Source organism: Haemaphysalis longicornis, unplaced genomic scaffold, assembly GCF_048455015.1.
Source record: "Haemaphysalis longicornis isolate Haplotype H1 unplaced genomic scaffold, Haemaphysalis longicornis Haplotype H1 scaffold_1, whole genome shotgun sequence".
In the NCBI taxonomy this organism is placed as follows: domain Eukaryota; kingdom Metazoa; phylum Arthropoda; class Arachnida; order Ixodida; family Ixodidae; genus Haemaphysalis; species Haemaphysalis longicornis.
In genome coordinates, this window is record NW_027526203.1 from 231,782,503 (window position 1) to 231,806,104 (window position 23,602).

At 48.1% G+C, this 23,602-nt stretch overlaps 1 protein-coding gene and 1 long non-coding RNA gene across 2 annotated transcripts in view; one reads left to right on the forward strand and one right to left on the reverse strand.

The window, feature by feature from the left end:
- LOC144158181 (potassium channel subfamily T member 1-like) overlaps nt 1–23,602 on the reverse strand; it is a 254,850-nt gene that overhangs the window by 89,462 nt on the left and 141,786 nt on the right. The window contains 5 exon segments of the mRNA XM_077688863.1: nt 2,453–2,561; nt 3,946–4,009; nt 8,892–9,028; nt 13,697–14,045; nt 18,000–18,094. Coding sequence (XP_077544989.1) covers nt 2,453–2,561; nt 3,946–4,009; nt 8,892–9,028; nt 13,697–14,045; nt 18,000–18,094 — 754 coding nt within the window.
- Nucleotides 19,998–22,952, forward strand: LOC144168693 (uncharacterized). Its single transcript, XR_013322203.1, has 3 exons — nt 19,998–20,202; nt 21,123–21,261; nt 21,628–22,952. It is a non-coding gene; the product is annotated as an uncharacterized LOC144168693 (long non-coding RNA).

Below are 23,602 nucleotides of genomic sequence, written 5' to 3' on the forward strand. Positions count from 1 at the left end.
AACAGGCCGACCCCCCCCCCCCCCCTTTCCCCCACTCAGATGAGTGTTCAATGGCTATGTCATAAGTCCGTACCGAGTGGGCCTATCGTGTGATCGTCCACGATTCCAAACATCAGTTAGGTAAAGTTTGTATTTACATTGTGGGTTAAACCGCGGTGTTTTACTGCAAAGCAGTTTATGTCTCCCCTCCGCCCCCCTCTCCCCACTTTTCATTCCGGTGTCATCGATTTACTCGGTGCCGCTGCGGGGCTCCTCCTCACCACCGCTGACACCTCTTTCACAACTATTTTCCCCTTCGCCTCCACCGATGACCTTTCCGCAAGTTGCACAGTCGGCAGCTAACGGCGGTAGTGCGGTTATCAGATGATTGCGAAAAATAAACAGAAGCACGGATGGACGTCAAAAATGCACTGACGATTACTACACTCCCTAATATGAAATTTGTTCGCATCGTGAGCTGCAGTCTTCTCGGTCACGGCGGATTTCTGCTGCGTCGCATAAAGTGTTCGCGTGATTTATAAGCGAACGCACGGCTTCGCTGATCACGCGGCATGCGTGCGCTATTCTGCTGCAAACTCGCAGTGCGCCGCCGCCGCCGGCCAGAATGTTGCAAATCGTATTTGAACCTCCCGCGGAAATGTCACGTGGTTCGGATTAGCCCCGCACAAGGGAGCAGCGAGCATTTGTTGCATATCGTGCTTGAACATCCCGCGCAAACGTCACGTGGTTTGGATTAGCGGACAATGGAACAGCATCTGGGGAAAATGTCAGGGGGGAGGGCGCTCCTTGGTGGCGACGCATGAGACATGTGTGAGGGAAAGGCAGTGAGAGAGATAACACCGTAGCCGCACGTGCCGTACTCCACCTCACCCTTCGCTCGACGCTCCTCTCCGTTTTCTTTCTTTCGTCGCTGCTGCGTTCGCTCACTCGGTTACGCGGACATAAACAGACGCCACTCTCGCGAAGCCAGTTAACGGCTGCCAAAGAGCTGCCCCCTAAAATGACCGAAACCCGCCGTCGCCATTTCCACTCAAATTCTACTTCGCCAAGTAGCTGCGAATCCCTCCCGGAAGAGAAACTTCCCCAGTTAGAACGCCGGCTTGAGCCCATATTTCTTTTTCAGCTTGGAAGGCCTTCCGAGCGACATTTTTGCTGGTGTCTTCAACGCCTAAGTATGCGCCATCATCGATTGCCGGTTTATGCGTGGACGGTTTGCGGGTAGAAAAAGGAGGGCGTGCACGCACATCTAGGCTTCATGCCGCCACCGATGAAATGCCGGTTGTGCTGGTGGGAGATTTAGATGTCGAAATTACATGGCTCAATATAATTAGTCGGCTGTCCTCCTTATTTCAGTGGTTTTGGTATGGGTTGATGTGTTTTACAGACATATTATACAAACAGTAAGATGCATACGCAGGGGGAAGGAAAACTGACAGCCAAATGTTTGCACGCGAGAATAGAGCTCGAGGGCTTCCAGGTTTTAAATCGTTATGGGATGGATGCACGCCCTTCGTTTGGAGGAAGGAGCGCAAGCATTGAAGCGTTGGCCCAAACACAAGCGCGAATGGGCTCAAAAACAACGGAAAGCTGCTGGCGCCGCCGTTACCGCCTGAAGTTCAGCTCGCCGAGTAGCGGTGGATCCCTCCCGGATGAACAGCAACTTGTCAGCTTGGAACGCCGGCGTGAGCCAATATCACTTCTTCAGTGGGCTTTCAGGGGATGGTTTCGATGGCGTCTGTCACTTCTAAGCACGCGCACAGGACCGGTTGTCGGTTTATGCGTGTGCAGGTTTGTAGTGAAGAATAGTGGGAGGGAGGAGGGGGGGGGGGCGTGCACGCGCAGCTATAGGTTTCATGCCCGTACTGATGAATGGTGTGTCCGTTGTGCTAGTGCGAGGTTTAAACGCGGACGTTAAACAGCTCAGTGGGACCTGTCCGGAGTCCTTAGTGGTAGAGCCGATTGGGTTTGTGTGTTAGGCTATGTTCAGTCTACCGACGCAAAAGCCGTATCGGGATCTATGGATGCAAAAAAAAAAAACGGCATGTCACGCCGTTCGGTTGGCTCAGACATGAAATGATGTCATTCTTTGAAGTTATTACGACAGTTGCGGCAACAGTCTGACCCCGGCATTCACAAACAGTAAGATGTTTACGACGCGGGAGGGACACAGGCAGCTCCGTGTTTATCTTCAAGAACAAAGCTTGGATTCTTCAGAGGTTCATTCAGCTAATTGGCTAGGAATTTTGCTCCATCGCAAATTATGATAAACGTGTTTTGTTTCGTGCACTCCGCGGACGGCATCCCGCATTGCAGGTCATCCTTCTTCACAGAGTGGAAGGGCACTAATTTTTTGTTGTTGTTTCTCCAAAACGCAGCCTAGCCATTTCTCGGGCTCCATTCCTTAATCGCGCCTTCATTTAAAAGTTCTAAACGCAACGGAAGTGACACTTACCCGCGAAGGCCACGTGAACTTTATTCTCTGGACGGAATATCTGAATGTACTGGGGAACATTGGGTGCGAAATCGCGTACGGCCCATGACCGGAGGATGGTGTGCTGGTCCTGAAACGAGAGGCAAAAAGGGAGTGATTCATTATTGCCGCCGCACCTTTTCGGCCGCCACCACGCAGTCGCTCGCTGCAGGGGATCTGCAATACGCGTTAATACCACTCGCAGTTACCGTCACGAACAGGGCGATTTTAGTTTGAAGTGAATGTGCGTTTCTCGTAGTTGCATGACGTCAAGACTGCTAGTGCGCTGTGATAAACATCTGGCGTGTTCAATAGCTGACGCAAGAACTTGCGCGTGGATTGCGTTAATACGTTTTTACAGCAAAGCTGTATACCTCTACCCGCAAACGGTTTCGTCGCCGTAGGCAAAAACGATCTCCGTGGGCAAAAAGGCCAAGGCGTCAAGGCCCCAGACGCCGAGCGCCTGCGTCAGGCTGATCAGGCATACAGCACAGAGCTCAGAATACGTTTGGGGAAACCATGAAACAAGCATCGAAACCGAATTATGGATGATAAGGCGCCTGCGCACAATGGGACCCCCCATGTATTCCTGGTAAAAATTATGTTTGCAGATTATCTTTGAAGCCTAGGCAGCATCAGCGTCACTAAATAGAGCAGTTCTTGCCCAAGACGCCGAGCGATTGCTTCAGGCTAGGCAGGAACCAGCATTTGCCGCATTTTGGACACACTTCTGCTGCTAAAATGCTGTTACAGGCGTTATCTTTGATTCGCATTCGGAACGACGTCGGTCCCGCGCAGCTACAGAGCACGGAGGGCAACCTAAGCCCACCAGAGTTGACCGACTAAAACGCATAAACAAAATGGCGGCGCCCATGAACCATCGCAGTGTAAACAAATGTCACGTAATGCGAATTGACCAATGATCATGGCGGCGGCACGGAACAATAGGAGAAAAGAGTGCCTATACTCTGTACCCTTATCTAGTGACACAAGCCGAGCGCGAGCGGCAAGCCCGCTGAGACGACGAGAAACATTTCATACCCTCATCCATCACCATTTGTTGTGGTTTACGACAGCTTTGCTGGGCATCCACTTTGGCAGGGCGGGGTGGCGACCAATTTTTTTTTTTTACCGCGCTAGAAGTAGCGGGCCATTTCCAAAAAAATAACGAAAAGAACGAAAAACTAACCCTTCCCTGTTTTTGTTGTCAGCGGGAAAAATACTTGGCGAAAGAGGACGGGAGCACAGAATGGAGATGAGGGAAAAGGGGAGAGGAAGAAAAGAGGGGGGGTACAGAGCTGGTGGTGAAGTGAATTCAGTTCATCAACAGAAACGTGCCGCACAACTGGAATCGCACTGTTAACACAGGCTCCCCTCCATCGATCGTAATGTCCTTTACTTTGGTTTCTTAGTGAAGCGACGCTGAAAACACAGATGGAGTTATTGAAAAAAAGTGAAAAATGGCGTTTGCTTACGGCGGCTGCGAGGTCGGCGTAATTCCTGGCTGCTAGCATGAAGCAGGCTTCGGCTGCGTTCATTCTGCGTGGGAGTGGTCGTAGAGAAGAAAGGCGAAAAAGGGGAAGGGTTAAAGTAACTTCCGAGACTAAAAGGAGAAAAAACAAACTAGTGTTTTATTAAATTCGCTGTAGTTACTTATGAGGGCGAATGACCAGACGACAAGTGTTTCTTTTACTTTTGAGTCTCCCTTTATAAAGTAATAACATGAACGCGTCTTGACACCAGCCGCTCCGCAGTTCGAGCGAAAAGCACGCATGTCAGAAATTATATATATATGCAATGGAAAGTATTAAAGTATTATCTTAATTAACTATGAAATGACATCTCATATCGTATCTTCTGTGCGAAGGCTTAAAGAAGTCGTTTCTACGGCTGCTCACATAGTGCTCGCGCAATGAAGGTGGACACTAAGCAGCTTTGTGGCATTTCGCTTTTTTCGGTAGCTTAGTTCAGACTTTTGACAACGGCTCTACATTCGCGCGCGCAGACAGAATTGCATAGAATAAATTAAGCAGGCAGTGTAATTTAGATCTTGCTCGGCGCCGTGCAACTGCTAACTCGTTTTCCCGGGAAGCACAGACATACTAGTTGCGGCCGATTTGTTAAGCGTAGTTACCATTAGTAAATGGCTGCCCGATGCAACGTTTTACAGAAGCGCCTCGGGCCGTGTCGTGTATATAGCGCTCCGGGTGATTTGCGTGCAAAACTGGCACTCAGCTGATACTCCGGAGTATTTCAGAACCATCTGTTTTCAAGCCATGCTCTCCCGAATGCAGGCTTGCAGTCAAACCGGGAAAAACAGGTTGAACGAACAAAGACAAAAACTAACACGAGTGTGATTGCAAGAATGTAACATGTTTTTTTTTTTTTTGACATGCCGTTTTTTTATTTGCCGAAGCAGTTAACGGGAACGCTAGTTTGTGTGCGGGCAGATGAGTAAACATTGAATAGATTAGAGTGAGTGAATTCAGTGAGTTGAGTAGTCCTCTGTAGTCCAGTCTAGTCGAGTAGAATCGAGTCGGGTTGGATTTGAATGGACGAGATTAGACTGGACTGGAGTCGAGGGGCTTGGTTTGGCTTCAGTTGAGTCGAATTACATTGAGTTGAGCTGAGGTAAGCTGAGTTGAGTCGAGTTGAATTGGGTTAAGTTGAGCTTAGCTTAGCTTAACTGAGCTGAGTTGATTTGAGTTGTAGCGGGCAGTGTATTTGCCTCCATTCTTTTTACAGATGACGTGCTATTGTCTATTACGTTTCTGCTGTCACCAGCCCTCATGCGCGTGGTTGTAACTCATTTTTCCAGGATCAGAGTCCGAAATAAAAAGAAAACCATTTAGTCACGTACTGCTTATGTTCTTTTCTTTGGAGAAATGTCCCTTTCCTCATACTGCGCTCCGCTGGTCAAAAGAAAAGACATTCTCCGGGCGAGGTATATTCGACATGACAGACTCGATAAAGCACAGGGAGCATTCCAGACTGGAATGCGATGTGTCACGGACTATATTGTGGCTGCGTAGCGATGAATCCTACCATATGCAGTCCATGGATTCAATCGAAAAAAAAGAAGGATATTATTTTTTTTTTCAGCTGCAGAGTGCGTACGTTTTTATTTCGATTGCGTAACGAAGCCACTTGAGTAACGCTATGCTAACAAAGTGCAGCGAAACCCTAAACGCTTGTTTAAACACGGTTACTGGATGCAAAGGCTCGCATCCACTCTTCCGCTTCGCGCAACATCAGATGAGAGATGGCGAGACAGGGGATCATTGGCGCCGCTTCACAGGGGCAGCTCACCGGAAGGAAGGAAGGAATACATTTTTTCGTCCAGCGGGATCAGGTATTGGGGGTGGATGAGGCCCACACGGCCGCCGCGACCACCAGGGCCCGGGAGGTGGTCAGAACTTGGCCTGACTCCCCCGGGTCACGCAACATCTGCTCCCAATGGTGAGGGGAGGGAACGGGAGGGGGTACGGGTCTGCGGGGCCTTTGCAGAGGGAATGGTAGTGAGTGTCGACTGCCCCGCAGGCTGGACAGGTAGGGTCAGTAAAGAGGTGTGTATGACTGTGTATCAGTTGTGTTCTGTGTGGGAAGATGTGTGTTTGTAGGATGCGCAGCATGTGGCCTGCCTCCGGAGAGAGGTGTGGCTGCGGGGTGGGTATTGGCGGCGGAGAAGGCGGTAGTGCAGGGCAATATCCCTGTTACGCGCGCTGAATACCCCGGAGCATGATAAATAGGAGCGTCTACTCCCGCCTCCCGAAAATTGCTTTCGTTATCAGATACAGACCCAGCGGGAGGAAGCGCCCAGTGTTCGCTCTGATTTCTTCCTGAGCGGAACCTACCATTGTCATTCTACCTGCGCACGTGTTTCTTCCCTGGTTTCCTCTCGCCGGCTGCTTGTTTCCTCTCATCCAGCCATCTGTCTCGAATGTCCGCAGCCACAAGACTCGCTGACGCGCGAAATTTCACGCTCCCGTGCCGCATCCACAAACCGCAACGTTGGCGCAGGTAATCATGAACCGTCCCGTACGCGAGGATTACTTTTTCCCTGCCGGGGCCCGTTCAGTCAGAACACGCAGAAGGCCGGCAGGAAAGCCACTACGCAGATCTATGGCGCCGTCGTACAATGGTGAATTCGAAGGCGTCCAACCAGGAATGTGGACATGGAATCCTACAACCCAATATTTAAAGTGCCCTTGACCTTGAAACCTATCTCTGTGAACTGTAAAACCAGGAAGAGGAAAAGGCACCCTACCTCGTACCCCCGCCATTTGAGACGCAGTGGCAGAGAATCACGACACATGCCGAGAACTCGCGCTTGAAACTAGGAGGCCGTTACGCAACCAAAAGTTGCTAATAGGGCGGGCAGCCTTTACCACCCTTTCTTTCTAAAAAAATAAAAAAAAAAAAACGTCAGTTGCTTTAAGCCAATCGCAAAGAGAACATGGGTAAGGATTGGTCATATCAAGCAGCTCAAAGCGAAGTGTAAGGCGTCCTGATCGGCCCATTTTAGTTTCTTTTCAAACACGAGACCGGTATTTAGTGTTTCCAGTATGCAGAAAAAAAAACGGTATCGATAAAAAATCAAAGCCCTTTTCTTAAAAGAAAGGTGGTCTAAACGAAAAGCTTATTCCATGCAAATCAAAGTCCAAAATCAATGCTCCCATAGTCCAATGCCCAAGTGCACTTCAACTCAGCCAAAGTTCAAAGCCAACGCCCGCGCAACGAGCACAGTCGAAATGCTGCGCGACCCGAATGCGATGATGGAACGTTCACCATCAGCGATTGTATTACAATGCGAATGCATCCTCCGATGTTGTACCGTATCGTGTTTTGTGCGTATACAAGACCTCCCATTGTCTACGTCTGTTGTAAGATTGATGTGTCTTTGTGGAAACCTACCGTGTAAAGGTGTCTTTCCCGCATTGCGTTTTGGCGTAACTACATGGCCATCAGTGAGGCATAGAAAGCTTCGCTTTAATGCCGTGTCCGAATGGCACAATCGGGTAGACGTCGGCTCCATAACACGAGGGGCCCAGGTTCGATTCCGACCACGAGAAGTGTTGGTTTCTTGAGGCGCTTGGTTTTTTGGAACACCATCACGAGCATGTGCCTATTTGTAAACCCACTGTGTAAAGGAGGCTTTTCTGCACTGCGTTTTGGGGCAACTACATCGCCATCAGCGAGGCATAGACGGCTTCGCTGTGTCAGTCGCAATCTGACTGCTTTGTCAGTCACAAGCACGCGATGAAACTGAGAGTCAGCAACGAACTCGTTCGGACGTCGCGTTGAATATGGCGGCGCCGAGGCAAAGCGGAGAATGGGGCCCCAGGCGGCAATCGCAACTTACGGCCGACGAGGCAGGCCACTTTATCGAGCAGCCGTGGTTGAAATCGCAAAAGCGACAGGGAGAGAACGACTTATAGCTTACTTATAAATCTCAGCTTTATACATATATAACACCAACACAAAGTTACTAAATGTAGGGGGAACGCTTTAGACGTATTTGAAAGATGCTGTTTCACGCTTAGTACTTTTCTCTTGTTAATAGTGACGCGCGAAATGTGGCTCGCGATAGGCCTGTACGTCGACAGGCGGAATCGCGGCTAGGACAAGTAGGAGGTTTATATAATATGGGCCGTATACCATATTGTCGGACACGAGCTGAGTCATTCTATTGCGCAAGCACTAGAAGAATCAACCAGAAGGAATCTGTGTTGTTTGAAGGCTGCGTTGCGCAGTCTGAAGCCTAGCACAGTGTTCCGTATTCACTGATATCCAGTCGCACCTGAAACCGCCGAGTGTGAGTGAACAACGACTTTTAAAAAAACGAAAATGGCCGGCTAACCGACTCAACCATTCCGGTCCGACAAGATCAATCAATCAATCAATCAATCAATCAATCAATCAATCAATCAATCAATCAATCAATCAATCAATCAATCAATCAATCAATCAATCAATCAATCAATCAATCAATCAATCAATCACAACGAATACGGACCAGAACAAAATAACACACCCCCCCGGGAACCTCATCGAGCACTTCGTTCTGAGCACGCCTGGTGGTTGCGCGATTCTAAGGTGTAAATTTTTCCGAGATGGACACCAGCTCGTCCATAGGCTGAAATTGTTTTTTTTTTATTTTGAGTAATGATAGAGGTGAGTGCCGTCACCGAAATCGGTTTGGACCGAAATAGACCACAACTTGTGACCTTGGTGTAAGCAACGAGCGCCAACAAAAAGCGGTTAGCCGATAAAGAAATTAATGATCTTCATTTATTGTTACAACACCATGCAGATAGCGTCATCCCGTTACTTCCCGATTTCAACATATCTCGAGATAGCGAGGCACCACGCGTATTGAAGGCCTGCGCATTCACGCCGGCCTTGGGTGGGACGTTCATACCTGGCCCTGGTGAGATCGGTGTCCTTTAGTGCAGATCCCTGGATGTATATGACCCGTTGCGCCCACATGGGGATCTGCAGGATCATCTTCATCGTCGCGTCTACTTCACACGGCGACAGCAAGACCACGTAGTAGTCCTGAAAAGAGTCCCACAGGCAACGGCCACTTTTACATGCCATGGCCATACACGTCCACATTGTCTACCGTCATATCAACATAATTCTTGAACAGTAAAGAATACACACAAAGTTGGGAATGCATTACCGAGCCAGGAATTCGGAGAGAGATACATGCGGAAGGCGAAAACGTTAGGAACATTTGCAATCTCCACTCTTTCCAAAAAACGACGAGGCAAAGAGACGGGAAAATCATATGCAAATGGGCGCGTGAACTGCGCAACAGTTTACAAGGCGGCTATCGTGAAACGGAAAGAAGCAAACGCTAACACCATTCTCACCTGCCCTCAGAAATCAATGGTGATGATTATGATGGTTGGATGTTTATGGCGCAAGGCCAACTAGGGCAAAGAGCTGGTTATGTATGAAGGTTGTAGACGTAAACTCTAAAATAGTTCAACAAAAACAAAAGTAAAATCAGTAAAAGACAATTAGGATGGCTGGTGTAGAAGGCCAGTTTGTGATTATGCGTGGGATGAAATTAGGTCTAAAAAAACTACGCGTGATAGGAAATCAGGTGTAAAAATTTAATTTCGGCCAGAAACCTAAAGGTGCGTTGCACAGGAATCACGGGATCATCCGCTAGAAAGAGTGCTGAGTGTAGTAGAATGTGTTGTCTGTAGAGTTGAGGAAAGTGCTTGCGTCTTGTTGTGTGAAGTGCTTTGCATGTAATGAGGATGTGAAGAACGGATAAACCCTCTCCACACCTGCTACACACGGATCTTGGAGATCCAGTGAGCAGATGGGAGTGTGTCGCGTGTGTGTGGCCCATACGTAATCTAGCTAGGGCAACTTCGATGAATCTGTTGTGTGAGTCACTAGTGTAGCGTGCTTAGTGTGGTTATATTACCCGCCGCGGTGGCTCAGTGGCTAAGGCGTTGTGCTGCTAAGCCCGAGGTCGCGGGCTCGATTCCCGGTCGCAGCGGCCGCTTTTCTGATGGAGGCGAAAAACAAAAACGGCTGTGTGTACGAGATTTCGACGCAAGATAAAGATCCCTAGGTGGCCAAAATTAAACCGGAGCCCTCTGCTATGGCGCGCCTCATCGCCTGCGTTGCGTCGGCGCGTTAAACCCTACAATCAATCAAGTGTGGTTTTATTATGTGTAACAATTGTTGTCTGTCTGTGTACTCCAGTCGGCTTGCTATGCTTTGCGAGTGTGTTTTCTTATGTGAGGCTTGAGGTCGGTGTAGGCTATTTTCGTTATGTCTAATGTGTTTGCAAGTGCAGTAGCAACTGCCATTTGATCCGCGGTCTCATTCCCTGCGATTCCAGCATGGCCTGGAACCCAGAACAGGATTAGTTGAAAATTTTTAGCATTTGCTGACATTATGGCATTAAAGACGAAATTGACAATGTGATTTTTCGTGGGTCTGTGTGAACACAATGCACGGACAACTCTCAAAGAGTCTGTAAACATGACGGACTTGGGAATTTGTTTTTTAAGAATGTGCCGAACGATGAGTAAAATTCCATATGCTTCTGCTGAGAAGATAGTGGCGTGTACACTCATGGTTCTGCAGAATTAAAGTTAGGACCATGAGCGGCGCACGACACCATAGTTGAAGCTTTCGAGGCATGACTATAAAATTCGACACAATTTATATTTGTCCTGCAGGGACAAGAAGTGCTGCAGAATCGCAGTTCTCGGAATCCTGTTTTTATCAATTTTCATAAAAGACAAATCATATAATGCTGGCTGAAGTTGCCATGGTTGCAAAATGTCAGTAAATGATGATGTGTATACATCTAAAAACCCAACGGAAAGACCTGAACTTCCCCTCTCACCCTTAGTGAAAAGGGCAAAGAAACAGATGGACGATTTGAGAACAGCTGGGTTGTGGATGTATTGTGAGGACAGGTTTAAACAACAGGTTAAACAGGTTGAGGACAGTAAACAATACACACAAAGTTGGGAGTGCCTTAGCGAGCTAGGAGTTCGAAGAGAGATAAATGCGGACGGCGAAAACTTTACGAGCGTTTGCAATCTCCACTCTCTCCACTCTCTCCCAAAAACGGCGAGGCAAAGAGACGCGCAAATCATATGCAAATGGGCGCGTGAACTGCGCAGCAGTTTACAAGGCGGCTATCGTGAAACGGAAAGAAGCAAACGTGAACACCAGTCTCATCTGCCCTCAGAAGTCAATGATTTATCAGTTAAGAACATTTCCACTGGCGTAAAGCCAGTAAATAATACAAGTAAAAGCCAACAAAACAACTGCTGAGAGTGCACATATGACGTTCCAAAGGGGCATATCACTTCGACTACCTGAAGTCTGCCGAATGCTGTAGATTTAGGCCAGCTGGTACGTAATGTAGTAACAAGTGAAAATAACGGCAGGAAGGGAGGCAATGAGACAAACATACGCGTTTCTTGCTTTTTTTAAAACAAACAAACAAAAAAACGCCTCTGTTTGTTTTATCGTTGTTATTTTCTGCACCACTCAGCAATGCACATGAAAAGGGAAGCTTCTTAGTGAATTCATGCTTAAGAATTCAGGTCTGCTCATCGCACGCTTCTTTCCCTCTGTTCCTTTATATGCAACTCCGCGATAAAGAAAAACACGCGGCTTAAATTTACTAATACGTACTTGCTCTACAGGTTGCGTGTTTCGCCAACAACGTGGGGCATGCAAGGAGGGACATGCCGCCGCCTGTGTGTGCGGGTGAATAGAGGAAACATAATGCGGAGGTTACCGCGCCGTGCCGCCGTCTGGTTAACCTTAGTGGCCGCAGCCTATGCATACCCCCCCCTCCCCCCCCTCTTAAACATGCACCCACACGATGCGCGCATGGACTTTGCGCGCGTGCCACAGGAGAGGAGTGGCACGGCCAAGTGAGGCACGCAGCTATGGTGCCTGCTTCCTCGCGTGTCGGGGATGTTCGCCACTCGCCCAGGCACCGCGATTGTCATTGCGGTCACGGTGCGCTTAATTCGCCCAGCTGTACATCCACACACACACAAAAAAAAGCAAATCACTGATCACCCGTCCGTCCATTCCTCAGATTGCCGTCTTTCTAGACCTAGTTCACAGCGAGATGAGGTGCAATTTTTTTTTTTTGACTGACCACCCTTCTTAAACAAAATAAAACGGTTAAAAGCGGGCGCGCGCCGTTTTTTAAATTGGCCTATATGAAGTCAAGCAGGGTTTAGGTTATGGGGGTCCGTAAGTTTTTCTGCATTATCGAAAACAACCGCACTAGACAGTGCTTGTTTACTGTCTTTACAATTAAAGAAACCTTAAGGACACCACCAAAAGCCTCATTACTGGCATGAAAAAAAATCTGTGGAGACCTAAGCCCTTCTTAGGGGTGGTGAATGTGAAAGCATGAATGTTCAGTTTGAACGTTTGAGACGCCTTGCTCCCGCGTGGCGTTGTAGAAGGGCTTCGTCCCCTGACCGCATGAGATGCTTTGCTTTGCGATCTACTTCCTTCACACTACTTTCGAGTGGCTTCAGCCCGACTCTAACGCGTTTTTGCCGCTGCTCGTTCCTGCCACCGTGTTACGGTAATACACGGTGTATTTCCACGCATTGCTTCCGCGGTGTAATACGACGGTGGTGAATTTCGCTGTTTGTCAGTTCGATCGTTTGGCTGTGTTATTTTGTGCCGTTAACCTGCGGTGCACTGGCGGGGAAGGCCACCTCTCCCGATACGGAGTTTAAGCCCGCACTCTAGAACGGCTCACAAGGGGGACGCCTCGCGCTTCGGAACGCTCGTCAAAGAGCGTGTTTTCGTTCGAGACGCAACCCGCTGCATCTATGCCGATGTGGTCGAGGCCTTTTCGCACAATGGGCAATTTAACGATCTCGAATGGCTAGACAACACATATACAGGTGTGTTGCGGACGACAGCCAGCACAGCTCTAACTATTCACCTACTTCCACCAGTGAGCCAGTAGCTGAATGCTGAGATATCCAAAGTACCGAACATCTTGATCATGTAAGCACGGGTGCTTATAGAAACTTGGGTTGAATAAAGCAAAGCATGAAGGGCAGTTTTGAAGTGTGTCTAGAGGGCGATGCTCAGCAAGGCCAAGATTATTTACTTTTTCCCAGAAAATGTTCTGGCCGTGGGTGTTAATAACCGCAATGTTTAACGGGGAATTTGCAATGCAGTGGGCGTTCAACCGCAACGGCCCAATTAGCCGGGGAAAAGCGGAAATGAATGTATCACTAGGTAGTAAATAGCGACTCTGCTATTATATTTCGCCGTAGACCCTAATATTATCACATTTACAAGTCCCCTCTACAGCTACTGATCCGGACTTTTTCAATCACGCTGCATTATTGACACGCGGGGCATTGTACGACCAGAACTATCGCTGTGTACAGAAAGGGAAGCGACTATACAGCCCGAAAGAAAGCTCAATAGAGTGACTGGAACGCTATCCCCTTGATGTAATCCCCCAAAAAACTCACGGGCCCCCGTGGACGTTACTTTTCAGTTCTCTCCGCAGGGGCCCCTAGCAGCATTGCGCTTCAACAACAGGTCGCGTCTCCACAGCAAGACGATTTTTGTCGTGCGATGCAATCTTTCGTAATTCCCGCTCTTATATATCGGGTCTCAGTGACACTGGCGACGACGAAGCGCGTACTGCGTAGTCGAGCAGAAACGGCGTGCGCGTACCTGTAGTAGCGGGTGAGCGTAGAACTCGTTGAGGAAGTCCATGACGGTGTCGGCGCGCAGCGTGGTGGAGCAGACGACCACGTGCCGCTCGCTCTGCGCCCGGTGCATGCTGTAGGTGCCTCCCAGCTTCTGCCGCTCCATCCACGTGTATGCGAGCTGCTCGAACTGCGTGGGCAGCACGATGAGCGCCGCGCAGATCATGGCCACCATGAAGAGCTGCGAGGGCCACACGTCCGGCTTGAAGTCCCCATAGCCCACCGTCGAGAGCGTCACCACCACGAAGTAGAAGCTCTCGAACAGGTCCACGTGCTCCACGCCTGCGCGCTGGAAGTGCTGGAACCCGCACACACTGCGAGGGACCAGGTCGCGCGCGCTGTAGGCCCCAACTTAGAGACTTCGCACTAACTAAACCAAGGCGACAAACTCTCTGACACCTGTCGCCTAGGTAGCCACTGTGGCTGATAATCCTTGAGCAGCAGCTCATACCGCGTACGTCGCCGCGCCCCCTCAGGTGTGATTTTTTTCAAATGAGGAAGAATTTTTATTGCCACTATCTATTGCCCTCCCCCCAACCATTCGAACTGATTGCGACGAATTTGTTGATATTACGCGCCGAGGCTACACCTGCGCTATGAGGCGCGTCGTAGCGGAGGGGTCCGGATTATCTAAGACCACTTGGGTACCTTTAATATACGGAGAAATCTCGGCACAGAGACCTTTTCAACTTTTGCGTCCATCTCAAAGAATTGCAGAAAAACAGCCGCCACTGCAAGTATCGAACCAGCTTTCTAAGGTTCAGCTGCAAAACGTCTGAGCCACTGAGCCGATGCGGCGGGTGGCTTTGGTGTTCAAAGAATAAAAATTTATTTACACACTGGTAACGTAAAGGAATTGCCGATAACATAAATAAGGTAGATTCCGCTCTAGTTTTTCTTAACCCTAATCCTCCACTCGCCCTGTGCCGAAAAGAAAAAAAAAATAGAATACTGACTATACTCTCGAATGCTACGTGATTTAGAACTAAACCTGACGGCGAAACAATGTAGTCTGTTTTTCTTTTTTGCTGCACCGGATTGATTGCAACAATGTCGGGGAAGAGATGAGTGAGAGAGACCTAATCTACCCGAAGTTCCTGCGTGGCTGAGAGAGAGAGAGAGAGAGAGAGAGAGAGAGAGAGAGAGAGAGAGAGAGAGAGAGAGAGAGAGAGAGAGAGAGAGAGAGAGAGAGAGAGAAACGTCTGTAGTTGCCCGGCTAAAGAGGCTCCGGCGCCGGTGGGGTACCACCTGTATTTACAGTCGTCCGTTAGCACCATCGTGCTCTGCTGAATGAATGAGGGCCTCCAAGTTGTCATGTTCTATTAATGTTAATGAGATTTTACTGAATGAGGATACAATTCAACGAGCATCGTGAAGTGTAGCGTTAATTATCCATCCCCGGGCAATATCGGTTTGTGGGGCTTGTTCGATTTCCTATGTGTGAGTAGAAGTTAAGGGACTAAATACGTGAATCGTGGGATGATGAACGCTTCCTAAATTCCGAGTAATTCATGTTGTTCAAGAGCCTGTCGCCTTATGGAGATACGCTTCACTAGTTATGTTATCTGATTGATCTGAGTTGTAATTTGGTACGCAAGCATCGGTATTGCCTTGTTGGTAGAGCCAGAAGCCTTGGGCACGGATTGTTACCTTGCTTAAGCGGAAATTCCCATGTGTTCGAGATTTCGGAGCCCGGTAAAGATCCCCTGGTGGTCAAAATTAATCCGGAGTCATCCACTATGGCGCGCCTCATAGCCTGTGTAGCGTTGGCGCGTTAAAGCTCCCAATCAATCAATCAATCAATCAATCAATCAATCAATCAATCAATCAATCAATCAATCAATCAATCAATCAATCAATCAATCAATCAATCAATCAATCAATCAATCAATCAATCAATTGATTGATTCCTAAAGACGTTCCTTTGTTCCCCAAAAAGTTCCTTCCTGGATCAATTTGATTAGGTTGCAGTTGGGGTCAGTGCGGCTGGTTAGACTGTCTTCTCTGCTACGATATGTCAGTCTTAGGCGGGAAATCGAATTTATTTGGACGTAAAAAGAGCCCAATACATGAGCAAGAGACGGAGACAAATGAAGAAAAGGCAACGGTGATAACCGATCTCAAAGACGCCCAGCAGAGAATAACGAAAATAGCGGTATGTGCGAACGTCCCAGTGATTTTTGGCTGCTTCGGGGAAAGCTGTCGAAGCTGCGCAAAGTAAATGCTCAAATAGACAGTACTAAGCAAGCGTGTACAACAAATAACGCAAGGCCATTCGTTTCATATAAAGATAACTCTTTATTGCCCGCTTTTACTGTCGTGCGGTCATGGGTATGTAGGTCACACAGGACGTTGTCAGAACGAGAGGCTGAGAGAGCGTACGTAAAGCGTTTAGAAGCACGTGCAAGGTCACCTCGGTGAACCTCTGAAGGGCTGTACGTGTGTGCCTGACTTTGGGCTTAGTGCTGTGGTACAATGGTATAAGAACTAGTCCACAAGGGACATTATAGAGGCAGTTGGAACGACACATGCCGTTGGTCAGTGGATCAGCGTCGCACAGCTGTCGAAATGTAAGTAAATGTTAACAACCTTTGCGACGGGACAAGTTAACAATGCCCGTGGTGCCCACCATCAACGACGACGAGTAAGGGGCTGGCGTGCAGCCCCTTATTCGAGAGAAATATAAGTTATTTCTCTCTCTCTCTACGCAGGCTCTGTCATGGCCGCTTGTAAATATTATAAATAGGTCTTTTATCACCAACCATGGGTCGTGTCCTGCACCCGCGTCACACTATTTCTTGCTGGGCGAACACAGAAGCGGATGAGGGAGATAATGAACTCTTGTGGTTCACCCTTCCTTTGTCCGAGGGGACTTATTAAGAGCCCGTCCATGACGACGTCCGGGGGTGTATAAAAAGTTCTGTAATTAATTTTACATACGATCACTACATTAGATGCTTTGTAGTTTCTCCAAGATGTCCTTATGACTTGTGTTGGGAAATACTACTTTGTAGATATTTAGCGCTACATTTTTTCTCAATTCTAAGTTGCTGCGTGTTTAGAAACATCGTGCATGATACGGAGCATAAATTCTTGAACATGTACGGGGTCACCTGAAGGCTGCTATGTCTCGACGAAGAACCTCCTTGATGTTTATCATCCTTATCAACCCCATGAGGTGAGGCACTCTGACATCATCACCTCGAAGGTTTTGCCCAAGGTTGGCAGGAGGAATATTAGTCGGAGATGCTTAATGTGCTCTGGTAGTTTCCCTGGTTTGGTACAGGCGTCATAATTGCCTCCTCACCTTCTTCGGTAAGGACTCCGGATGTTCATGCGTCATTTATATATATAGGAGCGTGTACACCTACAGACTGCGCCCGACTGCTTCACGGCTGGATAGTTCACGTACCGTACCACATACCTCTGTAATGTCTTGTGCGATATCCTTCGATTGCTTGTCGGCTCCCCTATTTTCGCTGCCATACTCCTTTATTTTGCTTTGCACCACTAGCACGTTCGACCAGTGCGTGTCTGGCACGGCTTCTTTTATTGCCGGGAGCGAGTCGTGATGGGTTTCTGTTGAACTTCTCAGACGAGCTTGCTTAGTCCAGCAAGAAAATGTCCGCTGCCGCTATGTTCAGCAGGGGATCTCAAAAGTTCCCCCAATTCTTGGTTTTTATTTCCACCCTGCTTCCCTTCGGGCACGGTTTGAAATCCACAAGAAGAACTAAACCTTTGAGCCTAATGCATAATGAGCATAATGCAGCATAACGTCCCTTCAGCCAGGGGAAATTAGCACTAATGTCTCTCTGTACACTGTTGTCTGATGTCATGGCCAGCATTGGGCCATTTTGAACAGTCATTTGGACAGTGTTGCATCCCGTTATCGGAGATTTGACTTCGGAAGAAAATGCAGCAGTTTTTTTTGCGCAATGACTGGCAGGAAGCTTGGACAACCATTGCATAATAACTGATGACAAATTACAACCACTGCTGAATAAGCTTGAAATCAAATCGCCATTACACCTAAAAGATAAATTTCCGGCAGCCGCTAGCGCGTTCTTTCCATGGTTCGGCTGCTTCGTAGTAAAAGGTTAAGGCGGTGTAAAATTCAGACATCCTCAAGTAGGTATAGGCTAGAGGACCACAAATGTTAGAATTATATGTCCCTGTAACCGCCAAATGCAAAAGTTGTCGCATACGTGCACAAGTTCATACCTGTTAACGTGGCGTAACACGTGGTCGGCGAGCCGCCATGCACTCACCTAGTGAATATGAGACAGAGTAATGTGGCGGTGAGGATGAGTAGCCGCTGTGAAAGTGCGGACTGAGACTTCTGAAGGGCTCGATGTAAATCGTTCTGTGAGGGAAACGCAACAACACGGTTAACTCCAACGCGGAACATACTCCACACACACACACAAACACACACACACACAGACACCCACCCACACACACACAAACACACACACACAGAGACACCCACCCCCCCCCCAAAAAAAAAAAAAAAAAAAAAAAAACATTCACCTCAAGGCAGTGGGCGAGATTCGGGGACAGAAGGAGTAGCTTCTCACATTTTGTGACATAATTGCTTTTTTATTATATGTCTTAGATAGGCAGTTATCGCGCCATTCCTAAAATGCAACGCAACGCTGCTGAAAGCCATTAATTTTTTGCAAACGCAATATACCTTATTTTGCATTTTTATGAGTCGTTTAATAAACACAAATTTATCTAGAATGTTTTACAAAAAAAAAATGGTGCAGCTTGCAGTTGTGGTGCAAGACTGGAGAAACAGCAGAGCTGGGGGTCGACCTCACTTCTCCCCACACTGACAGCGGATCCCAGGAGAGAGGGAGCAGCCAGACCCCATGAGTGCAACGTTTTGGACGGCACACGTAAAGCAAAGACTATGAAGGTACGTCCCGTGTTTTATTCAGCGGCAATCGTCGTCATCCCTTTCGTCGTCGTCTTCCGAGGGCACAGCCGCGCATGACGAATCCTCTTGTAGCGCGTCCTCGCCTCGGTAGACCCTGACTCCTTCGTCAGATGCTCCGGTGGCCGTCTCCATGTGTGGAGTGTGAAGAGATCACTTGACAGATTCGTCGTCATCGTCTTCGGCGAGGCGCACCCATGGTGCGCCGGTCGCTACACGACGACGACGACGAAGGCGAGAGCTCCTCACGTGGCGTAATCCCATGCGCAAGCCCGGACGACGCCGGGCGGTCGCCGCAAGGCACGCGCCCACGTGCGCTCGGTTTTTCTGTCTACGCCGGACGGATTTGTGTCGGCCTACACAGCTATGCTGCTAATAAATAACGGCAAGGTAACACGACATTAATAGAGAGTCACAGAAGAGCGGAAAAGCGGTCGTGGTGCGGTACCCGGTACACCTGCGCATGCACACAACCAGTTTTTCGCCTCTGCGCATCCGCAGTAGCGCTAGTCACCTACCGGGTACCGTACCGGGACCGGTTCTCCGCTCTGCTATGGCTCTAATATTTATGCATTTGGTCGCGTTCCTAAACCGTGTCGCAAGACCGTTACACTAACTGCAACTTTATGTTATAAAATGTCTTTACGCGCCATAGAGCGAAGCGTGACGCTAAACAGCCGCTCAACTAAACCTCGGCGTGTTGAGTTGATCTGAGACCGTAAATGCTGGTCCCGTCTTGAACACGGCAGTCATAGATTTCCCCATGCATTAACATCTCCACATTTTCAGAGAGGAAATCTAATGGAGCAGAGGTACAGGGATCACAAAATATTGGCGGGCCATATACATTTACATATCCTTTCCCGCAGCCTTCGTAGCGCTCTCCGTACCCGACGGGAATGCAGCAGAAGTTATGCGCTCTTCCACAATTTCACAGCGTCAGCTATCACTAAATAGCGAATAAGGGGCCTTATGGTTCAGGGAGCGTGGAGCACGCATTTCCGGCAGCGGTTATAGCGATTGCGCAGGTGCGAAGAGAGTGGGAAGGAGGAAGCTGCTGACCGTCGCGCGTCCGTTCTGTATTTACTTAATCAGCGTTGTTGTTGAAAGCGTGGCGCGGCGGTTGCCTCAGCAACCTAGAGATACCTACCATAGAGAAATAAAAAATTAGAAGAGTGGACACACGGGCTTATCGCGGCCGAGTGGCCTGACTCCTGCACCATCCGGCAGTCGGCGCAAGTGGTAAAAAACTATATATTTAAAATTAAGCTAACACAAAATATTATACTTTTAAAATTTTGTTACACATTAGACTACACACTTTTATTTGTGTAATAAGTTGAATGCCTGTGAATGTAAATTTTTGTGGCTTCTTTGCGCCAAGCCTGGCCAAGCCGCAAGCGCAAGCCGCGATTTGGCTCTTTCGGCAGCGTTTGCACGTGCGTTTCTGCAGCCTCGTGCTAACCTCTGTTGTTGAGAAGGAAACGCCTAGCGCTTTCTTTGCGACATCGGTTTTGCATCCTGAACGAAAGGTGAGACTTTCTTTTTTAAAGTGCTGTGGTGTGGCGTATCATATTTACGTTTCCTTGTACTGCAAACGCTGCGAGCACTGCGTAACCTCAGGGAATCAGGCATAGCTAGTGCTGCGTCTTTAGGATAAGCGCTTTGGAAACGCCCCGGAAAGGCGTAAGACACCATTTTTTAGCCGGACGTAATGGTACTTCAGGCTGGTTGTGCCGTTTTATCCAGCGCTGAGGGATGCCAGCGGTACGCGCCCGTCGTCGCACGTAGCGTTTACGTGCCGCAAACGACGGCGGTGAGTTGCGGAAGTGGCCGGCCGGCCGGCGGTCCGTAGGCGAAGCAGGCGTTGTGCGCTGTCGCTGCACTGAATTACGTGAGCCGCAGGCTGCGTTGTATTATACTAGCTAGCCATTGCTAGCTTGGCCAACTGTTACTGCTATTTTGTATTATGGCCGTGGTGCACTGCAAAGCCGTCCGGGCTAACGTACGCGGCGAAGTAGCCGTATCTGCATTAATTTGGCTTATCTGGGCATAACCAGCAGCCGTACACTCATCGTAAGTTTTACACATGGGTGCATACCAAGCTGCCTGCGTACAAAGCGAACCCGCTCGCCGACGCTGATAACGCGCGCTCGTCGCTTCGCTTTCGCGCGTCAGGTACGGTAAAAACGCGTCTTTCGTCGGCAGATAACAGCTTTGCTCGAGGCGGGGTGAGTGCGCAGGGCATTGAAACCTTCAAATTTGGTCATCGTTCGACATCGTATATCAATTCCGGTATCGCAGGCATTGCATAGAACTGTTCCACACTTGCCGTTTTTTCAAGCGTTTGCTCTCTTTTCTCTAGTCATATTTTGGCTAGTTTCATAAACACGTATTGCGCAGATTGCACCTATTCAGTCGGAGCTGTCTGTGTTCTTGTCATATTTTTCAGGGCATGGCCTTTGGCGGTCAGTAGTACTCAGTACGACGCTCACTGCTGCTTGCCATGGTGCCCACACAGCGCCCAAATATACTTTCGCCAGGTGCCCGTTCTCGGGAAGCGTTTCTTTCGCGAGCCCGTGGGGCAACAGGTTTGTTTAAGCTTTGTATTACGTTCAGCTCGCTCTCGCTCTTCGTCCTGTCGTGATTTTACAAAAAAAGACAAAGGGATTCAGGCTATGTGAGCTGCGTTATCATTTTTGTTAACCCAAACAATAGCTGAATTGCATTAAGAATGTGCCTAACCAGTGTTGCGAAATCACAAAGACCCATATTTTTAGTGTTGCTAATAGCTTGACCACATGATTGCTGAATAGAAAAGAGAAGTTGTGTTTTAAATAGGTGGAATGCACTGGAGGCAATACTTGAGTACTAGTTGCAGTGAAATTGACTGACTATTCGCAGGTCATCTGTGATTGCAAGCAGTTTGCGTACTATATCACCTATCACCTGTGCAGGTCTACAGGTGCCCTCAAGACAGAGCCAACCAGCCAGCTGCATTCGTCATACCAAACATAGTGTAAGCACTTCATGGATCCTGCCCTCACAGGACTCACAAAAGTGGCCGTGCCAACTGTTCTCCCAGAGTTATTCAGTTGTATTGATGACTGCCTGCAATGCTTCTTGCTACCTTATTGATGCTTCTGATGGGTACCGCAACTGTATTCCATCTATTGAACCTTGCCATTATCACCTAAAATCTAACGCAAGTCTCGGCACTCAATAAGGCGTGACCACTGAAAAGACTATCGTTGACTCAAGGAACAAACTGTTTTTTATCACTGATATGCCTCATCTCATTAAAACCACTAACAACAGCGTATACAGTCTCCAAACTCCACTCGCAAATTATTGTTGCTGCTAGTTGTAATATTGTGAAAACAGTACATCCACAAAAACCTTTTACATTATGAAGACTGCCAGGGTAAGAGGTCATGCTAAATGTCGTTTGTCACCGTACGTGCAGCGTGTTGTCGGACTGGCCTAGATGAAGAGAACCATGTTGGGACCGACGTTGTCAAATGCTTATGGGACTCTGTAATGTGCCACCATTGTCTCATACACAAGAAGCATATACTGCTTCCCTGTTTCTTATATTAGACTGTTCGTATTGACGGCGGAAGGCATGAATTTGTGTGCCTTAATCGAGCCTGGAACCTGTCGGTTGACTACGTGCACGTACCTAAAATATCCCCGCATGACCCTTTGCCTTTACTGGGAAGGCGACGCTTTCGTAAGGTAACCCGGCTTCTTAGGAAAATGCACCCTTGCAAGGAACCAATAGGAAGTTGATTTTTTTCCCTCTTAACCTTTTGCGTGTGCATCTCCACACAAATGGGATTTCTATTCAGTTACTGCTACTGATTTGAAGTTGCCCCGTGGCAATAGAACTCGTTAGAGTTCATCAAATAAGCGAGGCCATCAAAGCCTAAGTTTTTCCGTTCTTTCACATCCTAACTGGAGAAATTGCCGGACTAAAAAAATTATCTGCGGAGATAGTGGTTGTAAACAGTTGCAGGTATCCCAGTGTCTAGATTATGTTATGGTTGATATTTTTGTATGACTGCAACAGCGCACAGAGTCTGAGGGTGTCGTAGATACAAGAAACCTGTGGATGGTTGAGTCTTCTGGGGTTTCTGCATTTTCAATTACCGTGGAGAAAAAATCCTTTGTGTGGTTGTGATACCCTTACTTGTGAATTTTTTTTTCATTCCTGGAAACTTATTTTCCTCTCACTACTGTGTATTGTCTCTGTTGTGTATTACTCATTGTTTATTATTATGTGTGTGTTGCAAAGAATGATGACAATTTGAACTTGTTGTTCCGTTTAGTGCCATGCAATAAATACTTCATTTATGATGTCTCTTTTATGTGGTTTGGCAACATGTGAACACACGACAGAATTCTTAACCAAGTGTGAATGGTACTGTAAATTGCAATTCACATTTTCAGAAAAAGTTTTTTTTTTGTAAAAGCATGCGGGCACTAAGCCTGAGAATGATATATTGAAATAAACACTAATTATTGCATGAAAGCGTCCGAATACGGTACCGATGCCCGTCGCCGTGAGCAGCGCTTTCCAGTCCTTCAAACTACCAGCCAAAATCGGTGTCCGCGAAACCGAAAGTGAACGAAAGTATGGGTTAGTAGTTTGGCTACCCGGCCGCTCGGTGCGCTACACTACAGTACAGTCATTCGGCCGCAGGACTCTACGGGAGTGTCCACTCTTACCTACTTTACTTTCTGGCTCGCCTTGGGAACTGTTGGTCTAGGGATGGGCCACCACTACAGGTGCATTTTCGTTTTTACAAACATATCTGTCCCCGTGTTCATGCTACATGCCGATGCTTTTCTTTGGATGTGTGGTGTTTGTATACGGAGGGGGAAGGCGAAGCGGTATAGGCGGGGCAATCAAAGGTGTTGGCGGCACTT